The 16468-nt window shown below is 34.3% G+C and overlaps 1 protein-coding gene across 1 annotated transcript in view; it reads left to right on the top strand.

The window, feature by feature from the left end:
• Window positions 1-16083, top strand: part of LOC135224068 (serine/arginine repetitive matrix protein 2-like) — a 145367-nt gene extending 129284 nt beyond the window's left edge. Inside the window, exons 15-18 of the mRNA XM_064262982.1 lie at window positions 271-382; window positions 668-830; window positions 2279-2344; window positions 6524-16083. Coding sequence (XP_064119052.1) covers window positions 271-382; window positions 668-830; window positions 2279-2344; window positions 6524-9314 — 3132 coding nt within the window. The 3' untranslated portion in view covers window positions 9315-16083. The remainder of the gene's footprint in view (window positions 1-270; window positions 383-667; window positions 831-2278; window positions 2345-6523) is intronic.
• The last annotated feature ends 385 nt before the right edge of the window (window positions 16084-16468 follow it).

Below are 16468 nucleotides of genomic sequence, written 5' to 3'. Positions count from 1 at the left end.
TTTTCAAGAATTATTATAGTTAGCCACATTTTCCGTGTGATTATGCCACCTTAGTTAACAAGATCCTCACTTATTTGTGTTTGTTTCTCTTTAGTTTAAGTATGAGCTTTCACTTTTGTGAGGGTCGTTGTTTTTCCTTTTGCATTTCTCAAGTTAGCAAGAAAGTCCAGTCCTATATGGGTTTAATGCTGGGAAAGTAATTCTACTGATAAAGCTCAGTGCAACTTAGAATTTTAACTGAAAAGGCTAATTCCTGATTTTTATTTTTAGCGTGGATCTCCAGAGGGAGAGTCTGGGGGTCAAGAGACGGAGGATGAGTGGAAAGAACGGCAAGAAAGGAGAGCCGTAGGGGACTCAAAATCATTGGATGTGAAATCTCCAGGTAAGTCTATTAGTTACCTCATTTTTTAGGCCTATTATAACAGTTGGAACAGTGTAGATAAGTTGTCATGGGAGAATTCTTTGTCCATAGCTTTGTTCTGTATGCAAGAAACAATATTAATATACAAGAATGTTCTTGTAAAATTAAAGTTTTGCATACCGTTTATTTAATAATTTTTCTTATAATATAAAAGACATTTTGCCCTTTTGTTTTGACTGATTTGTTTACCAAATAACCCTCTGTTTGTATTGGTGCTTCATTAATTCTATGTGGTCAATGTCAAAGATGGAAGCCGAACTGAAAGTACAAGTTTAGGTGAGAGACATACGACGTCAAGATCATCAAATCGCCGCAGTTCAGGCTTGGGTAGATTACCAGCGTACCTAGAGAGAAGACGGAGTAATTCTCATGCGCCAAAACAACCTCCTGATGAATGTACAATACTTCGGTAAGTTTTTCACATTTATTGATGAAGTTGTATCTGTTCAGTAATTTCTGTTGAAAACATTATAAATACAGCATAAAAACAGAAACTGATAGGAGTTTTTTCTGAGGTATATGGGAGAAAGGAAGTACAGTATTATAATTATTTATTATTATTATTATTATTATTATTATTATTATAAATTCAATTTTTCATTTAATCTTAAATTAATTGGAACTGTATACAATGCATTTTTTCTCTTTAGCTTTGTTGGATTTTTTAATTAAATATAAAAAAAAGTTTACCTATGAAGAATCAAAATGAGAAGGATGAGCTGTCACAAAATAAATGTGGTTTTAGTAGTGAATTTCAGCATTAAATTATTGAAACTTAATTTTGAAAATCCGATTCGCTAATAGTGAGTGTCAATGGAACTTATGAAGAATTTATTAATTTATTGCACTTGACTACCATTCGTTAATGAGATATCTTAATTTAATTTTCATTTTATTCAATATCTCAGCTAAACAGACCGGGCAGTCTAATACTTTTTATGTAAATAGAATGAAAAGAATTTTCCAAGTGAACTTGCCCTAAGAGCGCCAACCAGTAAAAGAGCAATGAATTTAAGAACAAAAAAAAAAGATTTCATCAAAATTTGTCTTTCCTTTATAATTATGTACATTAATATTGTATAATAAAAATCAGTTCGAAAGTGATACCATATACACTGAGCAAATATAAAGACTTGGTGTATAGAGTACTATACCTTATATACTGTCTCTATATGTCTCAGAAATTTCCTTCATATGTTAGTAACTACATTTCTCTGCTTGAATAAGTGTATGAAATGCATGCTTATTTATTTATCCACATTAAATTATTTTTTTGGAATTTCCATCAACTCATATTTGTTTTGCTATGAAGTCAAGCCTGATCATTATGTGCATCCTAGTTTACAGATTTACTTAGTAAATTTATGCTTTTATGAATGTTCAACTGTCCATTCAGTCCTTTTACTAAAATAAATATAACTATCAGCCATTTAATTTACATTAGATCAAGGCTTGTTGAGAATCATTTGCATTTTAAAAGGACTGAAGATTGAACAATGTTGCACGCTTTTTGTAAAGTTGATCTCATCATTTGCTGGTGGTTGGGACCATGCGAAATTTGCCTGTAATGCAAGAGAATAGCATTTTTGACATTTTAAATTGTACGTACTTGGGTACAGCCCACTTTTTAATTTTTTGAGATTAGTAATGTTGAGTAAGTTATATATTCCTAATTGTCCTTTCAACCATCAGTTAAATGAACTCAGAAACCACATATCAAAATCATGGGCATCAACTATACATTTTTTTTTTTTCATGAATAATTTTTTTTATTGTCTTTATTACATAATTAATTATTTTTCTGATTTGTGTTCCACTTTATAAACCTTCTCTTTTTTTTATTTATTTTGTTTTCAGCAGTTTACTTTCTTTTGACCGTAAATATCTAAAGAAGAATTGCAGAATATCTACTTGGCCTTATCGGTAATTTCTTCTTTATTTCAGATTTGTTTTATTTTAGACTGTTTTATTACTGTGTGAACAGTACATTCTATGCTTTACAGTTTCTTCTTTTATTTTCATTTTTTTATGAAAGACCTTTTTGTATCTTAATAGCATCCTAAGTAGTTTTTGGAATTCTGATAAATTTTAATCTGCAAAGTTTTATATTCATACCATACTTCCCGGATTTCAGGACAGATTAGTAAAACCACACATTATCAGACAGTCAAATACAGTAACAGATTTAATAAGGAGTCAATAAGGACATAATAAAGTAACATTACAACTTTTTATCGCATAAAAATGTGGATTGCTTCCAATTGGTCACACAAATGATACTATAAGGTAAAAACACATCAGGAATAAGTCAGGAAATACAGTAGAGAGAGCAAAATTAAATCTGATGTAGCCTGTGACATCCAGGTATGAAATGGATGTCATGGTAGTATTTGTTTTTATTCTGTATCTGTAAGAAATACTACAAACCATAAGCTGATAATGTGAAGTTTTACTGTATTGATGTTAAAAGAAGTAAATACGTATTGATATACTTTTTATTAGTTAATAAGGGAAGAAAAATATGTTTCCTTTCTCATACCTTTTATGTTGTGGCTTGCTTGCCTCATAGACCCAAATTCTTGTTTATTTGTTTGCTTTTTTGGTCTTTAAATTACAGTAGGGATAGAAATTCAATGTTATGAATTGAATCGTTTCTTCATTTTTTGTTAATGTATTAATTTAAGTTTTTGAACCCAGTTCACATTACAGTACAGTAGTTTATTACCATAATTTTGTAATGGAGTTTCCTTTTATTCATTTTGAAAACAGTATTTGGATTTCCACAAGAATTAAAATGCGACAGGAGACTTTTCAAAATGCAATTAATTCTAAAGATGTGAGACCTGTCAATGTGAAGGAAACTTGAGTGTTTAATTATTGTATGTATGTATAGGGTTTGTTACATTCAAAGCAATAAAAGTATTATTATAGATTTTCAAAGGAAAGCCAAGAAAATTCTTGGTTGGTAATTCAACTTCTCTAGTGAATGTGTTTATTTAAGAAGTAATTGGAGGTGAAAAATACTTCCAACAGAATACATTTTTAAAAAGTATTGCAGACTATTTGACACTTTTCAAGGATTCATAATCATAATTTGATTTTGATTAACTTGTATCTACTTACAAAAAAGGAAATTCCATCCCCTAAATTTTGATAATTTTGATTAATTTGCTTTTTTCCTTTTATATCTGAATTTTGTTGTGTTTGTGTTATTTTAAGGCTTATTGTATCTCCTTGCCAATAGAAAGGCAGACTATGGCTTTTTTTTTTTTATACATTTTACTGCCCTGATTATGTAGTACATTGTTTGTGGCTGATGTCCTCACATTCCAGTGCATGAAGGCATATGCATAGGTAAGCTTGCTCCTGATATTAGTCTTGTAATGTTTTGATGTAGCTCTGGCTGTCGTAAATTTGTAATAGTGCTTAATTTTGTTAGATTTGCAATTATCAATGTGCCTTTAATTTATGTTTTCCAGAAAGTCATTTTTGCATACTAGTAACAATGTCTGCAGCATTACTAGAGGATATTTACACATTCCTGGTAGAAATTGGGGTTTCTAGTTCACATCATTGACAATTTGCATTTTAAAGCTTCCCAATCATACTCAACATAAATGAAAGACAAGTTATAAAATTCATATTTGTACCCCCATATAGTATGTAGTGAGAGGTTTCTTAGAGTTCCTTTAGTATATGAGCAGTATTACCACTTACCCACAAACTTGCTGCATCAGTTGTCATCACAGTAATTGTCACAATATGAACAAACAATTACTGGTTATATTTCCACACCAGTGATCAGTTTCTTGTCCCATAATTGTAGGGGAACTTAATCCTAAGAAGTTGAGATTTTCATTGACATTTCGTATTAACATTTAATCGTGCTGATGAAAGTGAAAGTGATTGCAGTATTACTAAACTGTCCCAATAAAATTTTCTACGGATGGAAAAAATGTCCTGGTTAATGTATGCAGATTCCCTTTGTAAACATACTTGTTCCACATTTTAAACATTTTTGTAATTTATCATAATGTATAGTAAACCATTCTAAAGTTCATGTAGATCGCCAGTGCTTAGAATTCCGGTTATAATGTTACACATTTATCTTCTGCCAGAACAGTAGATTGGAACTTAATGAACAATTTAAGAACTGATACTTTAGTAAAATAATAATATTTGGTTTTTAATATCATGACACTTTCGCTAATCTTATGCATAAGTAATTGAGTAAAGGAATGTACTTTTTGAAATAATGCTGTAACTTTTATTTTTTGAGATTTGCTCATGCAATATTTCTTGTTATTTTAGTAAAATTACTGCCATAGTCAGTTTCAGTATCTTGGGCAGTTGAAATTTACAAAATTAGGATGGTTGTATTCCATCACTTAACAAAAATACAAATTGAAAACTTGTCATAGTTTTTTATTAGTGAATATGAGGCCCTGATATTTAATGACAAAAACCATTTAAGTCCTGAGGTTATGTGGAAGTAGGCTGGAAAAGTTAAATGAAGCACACTTTGGAATGTCACTTTTTGACAGAGTTTTACTAATTACTTGTGTTTGTTTCCTGGCTGGTTACTAAGTTATGATTCTCAATTTATTTTTTATTTTTTCATTTAACATATGTGACACTTTCCATTGTTACTTTATTCTTTTTTGTATCAGAGTATGTCATGGACAAAAAGCCTTCTTGGTTTGTAATTTTACAAGTGTGTAGATACTACAAAGCTGATAAGATTAAGTACAGTACACCCACTTTTCCACAATGATATTTCACTTCTGATCTTAGGCATGTCAGTTAGTCTTCAGATTATGGGATTTTTTATATATCTCATTGAAAATATACCACTAGAGTTCTTAAACCTTTCACAGTAAAGACACTATGGCAAGAGTTTTAGTTAATTGCTGGTATACGTTGTACAAAGTAATTCAGATTCATTGTAAATATACGGCAAAAATTTAGCAGATGTTATTTGGGTGTTCATGTGTCTCTGAAAAAGTTTTCAAAATTACCTAAGCAATGATGGCTGGAGCTTGCATAGGAATTATTAACAACATTTCTTAACCTTCTATCATCTCAAGCTGAATTTTTTTTTTTTTTGTATTGTATTTATGGAGGGATAATATTGCCATTGCTAAGTACTAGTTGCATGCTACTCTCTGCAGAGGGCATTGTTGTATCAAAATTGCACTTTGAGAAAAATGTGTAACTTTCTTCGCAATTTACATTTAGAGGCTTGGCTGAACACTAAGACAGGCATGTAGGCTGAAATTTATGTTGAAAGCATCAACATTTATTATTGCTTATGATGAAAGCCCTTATAGTTACCTATTTACAAAGAGTCAAGGTATGAAAACTCATAACATACTTCATTATTTGAATCAGTTAACATTATTACGTTTTTTTCTGATCATTACATTAAAGCTGCAAGATATAGAAATATAACGAAAAATGCTGCTATGAACATTGATAGTTTCAGTAATACTGTACTGACACAGTGTGCAGAGATTTTCATTGTCTGCATACCCCCATAGGTGGTGGGGAGGGGTGGGGGGCTAGTGCCATCAGTGCACCTCATGCATTGTGCACTGGAGGCATTACATAAGCTTCTTTGCAGTCTCCCCCGGCCCTTAGTTGTATTCCTTTTACTGTTACCTCCTTTTATATTCTTCCATCTTACTTTCCACCCTCTTATAGCAATTGTCTAACAGTGCAACGGGGAGGTTTTCCTCCTTTTACACCTTTGTAACCTTTTACTCCCAGTTTTCCTCTCAGTGCTAAATAACTTCATAGGTCTTAGCGCTTGGCCGTCGGCCTAAATTGTATATTGTATTCTATTCTCTAATCTTGGCTTTGTGACTGCTGAATGAAAATGATGTTTATGATTAGATATTTGAGGGCTCCATTCATTATTGTATTATTACTTCACGCATTCAGTTATTGTATACAGAATTGTTTTCCAAATACTTTGAGATACTTTTAAGTATTAAGAGCACAAAATGCCCAGATAGCATTTTTCTTGCATGGTTAATTGAATCTTAACCAATTGAATATTTTTAAGTCTTATTCTAACCTGTATGTACATGTGCCTTCCAGAGGTGCTGGGTATCAAGCTTCTACTACTAATACATCTAACTCCACTACTAACAAAACTGAGTGGTCTCTTGATGATGACGATGACGACGATGAAGAATTGGATATTAGTGACATTTGCGATGAAGTGTTACTAAGTCCAGAAGAGCCAAGCATTGACTGGGAGGAACAGTTATCCCCTCAGTCTCCAAGAATCACGTTAGACCCACCTTCCTCTAGCTCTTCCTTATCAAGATCACCTCAGCCACGAGATAGGCTTGTTGAAACAAGGGACAGACAGCATCCTGATGCGAAGGATATTCTCTCTACTTCAAAAGAGAATCTTTCCACCTCAAGAGATAGATTGCTAGAAGCAAGAGACAGACTGTCAGAATCTAGGGGAAGACACTCTCGTCGTCCTCCAGCACTACAGACTGACGATAATGAGGATGGAGATAGGCTCTCGGCAAGAGAGGTATTTTGGTTGAGAACTTCTCGTCCAAGATGGCGGCGGAAAGTTGCTTCAGCTGACACAAGCCCAGAAGAACCACGTCGAAGTAAATTTGGCCGAGGACTTTCCATAGATGGTCGAGGAAGTCACTCGGACACAGAAGATCCTGATATCCTGTATGATGGTCGTAGACACAGTAGAAAAGAAACCAAAGAACTCGTTTCAGTGATTCATAGCACAGCCAGCCCCCCTAGCCCTCATGGAATGTATACTTGGCCTCCACAGCATACACGGCACCGTCACCATAGTGCATCAGAAACTGACGAGTTTGAAGACCAGCAAGAGCAAAGTCATTCTCAATCAGGCCAGCGCTTTGAAAGTCAGTTTGATTCAATTGATAGACATCACAGTCCTACACCCCATTATGATACTCCTTCAGTTCATAGTTCAAGGCGTTATGACTTATCTCCCCGGAGGGAAGATTCAACATCCTATGAGTCTCACTCTGATTATGAAAAATCAAGGCACCAAAATAAGAATAAGCTCTATGTTGGCTCTGCAAATTCCTATTATGGGTCATCTTCTTCAAAGCAAGGATCTCGATCTCCAAAGTACAGTTCCTCGTTACGTTCTGCAGACCCGTCTTCACTTCAATCACCTCTGCACATACAGTACGTCGAAAATATAGACGAAGATAATAGCGGTACAGGTGCTCGCCAGTACGGTTTATCCCCACCACCATTACGAGACAATAAACCTCATCGTTTTATTCATCCACGTGACACAGACGACACATACATCTACCATGGTATTACCCCAACTCTTGCACCCACCCACCTTTCTGCTGTATATTCCCCACATTCCATACCAACACACTTTTCATATGATCATCCTGAGGAATATTTATCCTCTCTTGCCTTTACAGAACCCTACAGTCCTGATCCTTATCATACAGAGATGTTGGCTGCTGCTGAACTCTTTCCAAGAGAACCATATCCCCAATACAGGTATGAAGGTGATCGCTCCAGAGGTTCCCGTGAGCATGAGCCAAGATTAATAGAGCAACAGACTCCTCATTCTTATTTTTTACTTGATACAGCTGAGCTGGCTCCTTGGTCATCTCCACCAGCATATCCAATTGGACCACTTGGTGCCTCTTGGCTTCAGCATGGCTTACATCCTTTAGCTCGTATTCCTTCTTGCCTTATCCCTACCCCTTATTCTCGTCCCAGACCGCATGCACCTCTTGCGTCCCCTCCGTGGCGTCTTACTCATCATGCTTCTTTCCCCAGCATGTCAGCACTCGACCCTACCACGGATGAATTCTTGGTTGATGCCGGTATACGTATAGACGAATCAGTCATCAAAAGTCGACTGCCAACTCCCCAAAGTAGTCACTCCAATATGTCTCGATGGAGAGGTCCCAGCAGAAGCTATGGAAGCCATTCTTCTGTTAGTAGTGAAGGAACAGGAATTGATGTCAAGAACAGAGGGAGCAACTACAGTAGTTCACGTTTACGACAGCCGTCCTCTCTTGGGTCAAGTCGAATTCCTGCCCCTGGTTCAATATCTTCATCTCATATTCAAGATGATCAGGAGAGAGATGGTAGAGGTGGAGGGAGAAGGGATAGTTCCGGTAGTACAGGATCAAACGGTAGCAACGTTATCACAAGGTTGCGGCCACCGGCACGCTCCAATAGGCCAGTATCCACCGTTGCTTCATCAACATCTCGTGTTCCCTTACCATCTCGCTCAAAATCTTTAAGCCATGAAAATTTAAGAACTTCTCCTTCCAGATTAGCTCTTCCAACATCTCCCTCAGAGTCTCCAACCTCTTCAAGAGCCACTTCACCACGCACTTCACCACAAGAAGCAGATGAGCGTCCAAGAACCCTAGCTGTCTCAGGATCGCGGTTAAGACAACCCCAGGTTCGCACTCCCAGAGGAAGAGGTTCAAGGCCAACAAGCTGTAGTTCTTCACCTGGTGGATCACGGTGCTCATCTCCTGGAATGGAAGTACCTGTGAGTGGTTTTGGCAGAGGAAGCCGAAGCAGCAGTCGAGCAGGAAGTGCATCGTCATCTCCTGCTTCGTCACGATGTTCATCACCTGGCCCAGACGACATGCGTTCCTTATCACGTAGTTCTCAGCACAGGACATCATCTTCAAGAACAGGTTCGGGTGTTTCTCGCGCCAATCACCGCTCTTCAAGCACCACACCAGATCAGCATGTGACCACACCACCCTCACCGGTCCCTTCATCGCGAAACCATCGCCAGGGTTCTTCCATTCCGAAACCCTCATCTGGGTCAAGGGGTAGAACTTCTGGTAGTAAGCTGCCTCTTCCAACATCTGCTAGAAATTAATTCTCTTGCTGAAACCAAAGTCATGCTTTTATTTATTTATAATTAAATTATTAGTTCATGTAAATATCGACTGTAAATATCTCCCACACCATCACCAGTAATGATACATGCAACTCAGTATGGTAAGATATTAGAAATTAGAATTTAGTCTTGTTTGGAGCTAAGCAATTCATGGTTGTTCACTTACTTTATAGAGTAATTTCATATTATGAAAAATATGGACAGTTTCAGTTATGTCTTGTTTTCATTTCAGAAATGATGGGATGCAACAAAGTTTGCTGTCTATGAAATAAACAAGTTTCATAAGACAGTGAGCAAATGAAATGCCGACATTTCTTATTCATTCTAGTCAACTTCTTGACTTAAAAGTTAATTTTAGTATTATCAGAATTTCCAGCAAAGTGGAAGAATGTGATTCAGATGCAGTTCTCTTGTCAGAGAATTGGTGCATTGACATCATATCAAATGTCACTGGTAAGAACATGGTGGTAAGTACTGTACAGATGTTCTCAAAGTAACTTAGCATAAAAAAGTAATTGAGGTTTGTTGAAACTTCTCGAAAGTAAAGTAATTTATAATGTATGTAGCTATGTGCATTAATCAAGAATATTTTAAATCACTTTACACATCTGCAATGTATTGATTACTCGTTTTATATGAAAAACAGCAAAGTAAATTAAGAGTATTCTTACTAGTGTGTATTTGTTACATGCCTTAATTCATAATTCATATAGTATTCAACAATTTTTGAAGTCATTACTCAGCCTTTAGTATAAAATTTGCATCATGTGAAAAGTGCTTTAGGTAAACACTTCTTCTTGTACAACCTCTACACTACAGTCTGAAATTCAAGCTTAATTACAGTCAACTGTTTTACAAATAAGTATTGTATGTCATTCTAGTGGGAGTATTAATAACATTTGTCTATGTGTATATCTCCCACAGTACAGGTATATCACTAAATGTATCAAGGGATATGTTAGCTTTGATTAGTATCAAGATATATATTGGTGTACAGTACTTGACATGTCTAACAATTGTTTCCACTTCCCTTAGTGCTGAAAGAGCATTACTATTCATATTTACATCTTCTCGTCGAGATTGTTTTACAACTACCCCAACAAATGAAAATAATCAGTGATGAAATTTGTAGTATTTCATCTTATTGATGCTCTGTGATCTAAAGTAAATACTTTTCTGTCAGACAGCATGAATTTTTGCAGGTAGAGGTTGGGTCAAAAAGAATTCTAAATGTGCTTTAACTGTGTGAAGATTGCTCATTCAGGACATGTAACAGCCAAGTGCAAGAACTGAGTGTATATTGTTTGGAGTTGTATTCCTAATATGAGTGATTTGTAGACAAATTAGTAGTACATACTTTCAGATATAAGTCTCGAGATGTCATATTTTCTGAAGATGTTGTGTTGTAGGTAATTGTTTGCAAACAAATACAAACTCTACTTTTGCATAAACTTTTAAACTGCTGATCTGTTTTGTGTAATGCTATCCGAATTACAGTAGTACGTACTGTTACAACTAGAAGCGATGAACAGTGGTTGTGGTAGCTCAAGAGGTAATACCTGAGTGGAGGAATCCCACATTTACCCTTGTTATCTTGTCCCTTTTTTCTCCAAGATGTAAAAATATATATACATCTCATGTGGATATGAGCTATTTTCTTATGGTTGTAGAATAGTCTCTATTCCATTACATACTGTCTCTCTCTGTCATCAGCATAGATGCAAGTATGTTTGTTATACTGAGTAAATAGCAGTCACACTATAACATTAGATGTGAAATGAATTCTCTCCAAAGTTCTTTTATTCATCCTGTGTACTGGCCAGATCATTCTGCTGAGGATTTTATATCAAAAGTATTCTCGGTGGATACAATTGTAGATGTGCTTGTTTATGCATCAGTCAGTACTGTATTTCAGTTTGTTTCTTAAGTTTTAGATCTGTTCAAACCTTAAATGCAGATATTTTTCCGTTTGCTGAATGTTTCCCTTCAGCAGCAACTGTTACAGGTGTACTTTCAGCCTAAAAACCAGACTGAAGAAACTTGTACCCTTTTAAAAGCTTTACATTCTTGAGGACAAGATGAATCATGGGCTCGTTTGGAAATGTATAAGAGCAAGACTATCAAAATGGTGACAATCACTACTTTAGCCCAACTATTTGAAATATGATTGTAGGCAGGTGGCAGAGTAGACGCTAATCTTTTGTTTGTTTTACACAATGGGTTCCAGATTTATACATTGTAGAATTCTTATGCGATTGGACAGTAGCATTTATTTGCACCTTGAACATTCAAGAGGGGTTTGTGTTACTGGACAATTTAGTAGTCTATACTGAAGACTTACAACTTGGTTTAGAATTAATTTTTTCTTCTCATTTGATGTTTATCACAGAACACTTTTTAAGAGCATCGTTACCTGACTAATGGCTTACATGTAAAGCATTGTTAGCCAAGAATATTATAATTTGAATAATGATAGGGATGTTATTCACAACTTAGAATTTGGCAGTATCAACCCAATGTTCCTATTCTTTGCAGTGTCCCTTGAAGTAGGTTGCTTAAATGTCACCAAAGCTGACAGTTCGGCATTTGTAAGTTAGGTTAACAGCAAGCTCTTGTTTTGCTACATATGTATACAGTAAATTGAAGGGTGTAAAGGTTACAAAGTTAAAGAGGATGACTAGTATTTTGCTACCTAGACCACTGTTAATTGCCTCCGTACCTGTAACAGTATGGATGGTCTATCAACAACTAAGAACACACTTTGAGGCTTATTCAAGGTAATAGTTTGTATTTTAGAACAGTGAAAAAATATTGAGTGTTTATTTAAAGATTTATTCAATACTTTTCATTGCTTTATGTTAAACTTCATACAACGTATTCATGAGAGATAGTTAATTTTATCAAAATGTTGTTTGGTCCTCCAACATGATCAGCAATCTCTGATCATGTGATTACATCACTTAAGAAATGGATTGATTGAGGCATCCTAGCATAAAATTAGTCTATACTTTAATGAGAACTGGCCCCTTAATTGTGTTGGTACTATGATGGACAAGGATATCAAAGAAAATGGTATTTTATAAGATATGCAAGTTAACCTTAAAAATCAAACACTTTTAGACATTAAGGACATTGGGTATTTTTTTTATTTACTTTTTAAGAAATATGGAGCTTTTGTTCATCAGTTAACAAGCCTTCAGTTTTGAAAGAATGTATGCATGTATGTATGTATAGTAAGGAAATGCTTCCATCTGTTTGTGCTTGCATTTGTATGGCTATCACTTAAAAGGAATGTACTGAAGGTACATTGATTACAAATTGTGGTAGGTATTTCATGAAATTTTCAAGTGGTGCTTGCAATTTGGCAATGTCTTTCGTCAAGTTTTCAAATTACTTGTGTGGAGAAGTTTTGTACCGACAATGTACAGTACAGAAATGTAGTTAATTTTCAAGTGCGTACAGTATATGTAATCTTGTATAAAGAATTCACATTGAAAATGTGAATTACTTTGTAGACTTCAAAATTGAGGCATGGGAGAGACAGTTTACTTATTAATCAGAAATGGTGCTTTATATGTAGAATGTGAATTCAGATTGTTAAACTAGTGATGGTTTAGTAGGAAATTGCTTCTTCACTCAGAAATTGCAAGTAACCTTGCGATTCTCTATAACTTATGGTACATTTATGTTAAGCCACAAGATCAAATAGTTTCTCTTTATTATATGTATTACCAAATACTACCTATATTTTTTTTTCATCTTATTGTTAAGAGCTAAGTTTACAGATCTTGTGTGGTCTAAATTTTGAGTGTGTAAACATTTTGTGCCAAATTTCTAAGGTCTACCATAATAAATTTGTTCCTAACATTTTCATCAGTATTAAGCCTGTCTAGTGTTTGCACATCACCAGCAGAAAATTATATCAGTAACTGGACATCAGGATGGCGATGCAGACCCTAGGATTTTAGAATGTTTCCTGAAAGGATTTTGTAATCTCCCCCTTTGGTGTAAGCTTTTTTACTTTTACTTCACAGTATTTCACATTAAAAGCAAATTCTTTCAAGTCCCTCCCAAGAATTTTCATTTTTGAGCAAATGTTACAATGATGCCGTTACTACTGGGACATTCAAATGAAGTATTGGAGCTTCAGTGACCTCTAGGTTGTTTATAAAGCTTTTCTGTCTTAAGTGCCCTGACAACCTCAGACTTCTATTTAGACTCGTGGATTATGCATGCATGGACATTAGTACTATAATTAATACAATACAAAAGCACTTGTTACTAAATGTATGAAAAGTTATTGCTAATATTTTATGACTTTTTGAAAGGTAACGGATGGCATTATATCATCAACTACTATAGTATTTATTTTACTGTACTTATATGAATGCTCAAGGATGTAAATTTGTTTTGCAAGTGAACTCTGAAAAATTGTTAGAAATTATTTAAAAGAAACTAAGTGTTTTAAGTGGTTATTTAGTCTAAAATAGTCAGAGTCCAATCTTTGAAACAAGTTTTCTTATGATTTGCAGTCTAAAGCCCCGTCCACACGATTGAGCTTTGCTCACTGTGCTCGATGTGATGTCAGAAGCGGGGAAGGCCAGAACTTCTCCTGCTTTACCCGAGCTTCTGACATCGCATCGAGGAAAGTTCATTGAGCAAAACTTGCCCGTGGGGACGGAGCCTTAAAGAAACTTACATTTGTTATTTTAACTAACCAGCATGGGAACAAAGGCAGCGAGACTCCATTTGATGCATCCAGTGAACAGGATGTTACTGCTGCAGTATGTGTTTGCTTCCTGTAGAAGTAACTATGAAGTTAGTTTTTTTTATACTAGGTAAAGCTCGGCTGATCATGAAAAATTTTTTCAGGTACATAAACTATTACTCAAGGATATTTCAGATAATATATTCGTACTGCAAGAGGTATGCGTACAATTTTTTTACCGTTTTCTTTCCTTTGTGAAAGTAACTTATGAATATTGAGGACTCTGTCTCATTTTTAACATATTTTCAATAGAGAGTAACATTGCCAAACGGTTCACAGTTCTCATTCAAAGGCTCAGGTGTGTTGAAAGTCTAGAATTAACTCAATTCTAGACTTTTAACATACCTGAGCCTCTGAATGAGAACTGTGAATCCTTTGGCAATGTTACACTGTCTATTGCAAATATGTTGAAAATGAGCAGAGTTCTCAATATTCAAAAGGAAAGAAAACCTTAAAAAAAAATAATTCATATCTATTGCAGTATATACTATCATGAAATATCCTTAAGATTAATATTCTTGAAAAAAAAATTTTCAAGTTGTTTTTTTCATAATGCATATATGACTTGTTAATGAGTTGATGCTAGCTGTACTTTTATTTCGTGGTACTGAAAATATCATGAAGTTTATAAAGGAGCCATATAACATTAAAAATTTGGAATACCATCACATCCAGATGTAAAATTTAAGTAAAACTAAGTAGAATAGGAAAAAAATGGGCAATATACTATTGTTTAATTTATTATATATTGCACTTTTACATCATGTATAACTAGAACTTTAAGAGAAATAATGGTACTTAATTTATCATAACTGTATTGAATTTACAAAACTGGACATATATTTATCAAAAGAGATTTATGAGGAATGAAGATATGTTTTGTAATGAGTAAGAGAGGCACGGGAATGGTATCATTGTTAGCTTTTTAAGCTTCTTTTTGTTTATACTATTCCAATTTATTCTAACTTTTGTTTAGAATAAACATATGTATTCATTACTGTGTATTGTTTGCAGATTCTACTCTGACATTGATTTGGATTGTACCCAGTGTCTAAACACCAGAAATAATGAGAACTGTAACAAATTTAAAATTGTAAAAAGTTTAAAATTGTATTGTAACAAAATGATACTGTAATAGGAATGGCAACTGGAAACATCTATAAAGTATGAAAATTACAGTAACATTTTTCATGGAAATGTACAAGCTGATGTTAACAATCAATTCGTGTCTAGATCTGTATAGATCTGTATAGTACAGTATGTTGTTTGTTTGTTTGGTTAATTATTTTTGTAGACTAGCTTTATGATAGGAGTTTACCTCTTGTTAAATTTAAAATATTTATTTAATGCAACAATGGAGGAGAAAAATTTTAATATAGAGGAAGGTTTTATTACAGTTAACAAGTTTTCAAAAAAACTGTCCTGTATACCTGCGAAGGAACTGTAGGATGCCAAAAGTTCTGATGATAAAGGAGTTAGTAATAAGAAATGAAATGTTCAGCAAGTCCATATTGCCAGATGGATCGATGTAATTAACTTAAAACATTAGATACATAAAATCCCAAAATGAATAAGTTTCGAAACAAATGTACATAATTGTGAATATTTAATTTATCAGTACAAAGTACTTATGTCTCTTATTTTAGTATTTAGTTAAAGATTACATAAAATTCTGACCAGTTTAGTTTAATGGATGACACGAGGTGACAAGATAAGTTTTACTGTCAGTATTCTCTCAAATTTATTTTTCGTGATAATGTGATGCAGTAGACATTTGCCAAATATCAAATTGAATTTTATTTGATCTGTAACAAAGCCTTACTTTTCTTAGTGTAGAAGTGGAAAGAAAGAGACTATTTAAATACCTGTCATGTGCTTTTGACATAGCTACATATAAATATATTCAAATAGCAAATTACTTCATTGTAGCCTAAAACAAAAGGATGGGTTTTATTTAATAAACCAATGAGTTTATGAATATATTGCTTGTTGTTATTAACCTAAGTGATCTTCAAACAGTCTCTTTACTACATAAAAACTTGTGTGTTCTTTCACAGGGATTTTCCAAACACTAAACCTGTTTGTGTTCATAGGTACAAACTAATTACTGTTGACAAAACAACTGTCAAGTAGAAAGACGTGCAGAGAATCTGAATCAGTAAAGAGTCAATTGGTAGTTTGACTTCAAGTCAACCCTTCTACAATAATCTTCCAATTCTCATTTGCTAGACTAGTCGTTTAATTTTTCACAGTAACTCATCATATGATGTACACTCCTTTACTTGACTGTTGCCTGCTCTACAAGAGAAACTTCACATTCAAGTTACCCGCTTTCACCATTCTAACAAACATCAAGGATTATCAC

This window comes from Macrobrachium nipponense, chromosome 10 (assembly GCF_015104395.2).
Source record: "Macrobrachium nipponense isolate FS-2020 chromosome 10, ASM1510439v2, whole genome shotgun sequence".
Lineage (NCBI taxonomy): Eukaryota > Metazoa > Arthropoda > Malacostraca > Decapoda > Palaemonidae > Macrobrachium > Macrobrachium nipponense.
The sequence above is the reverse complement of the archived record's forward strand: the minus strand, read 5'-3'. Positions and strand labels throughout refer to the sequence as shown.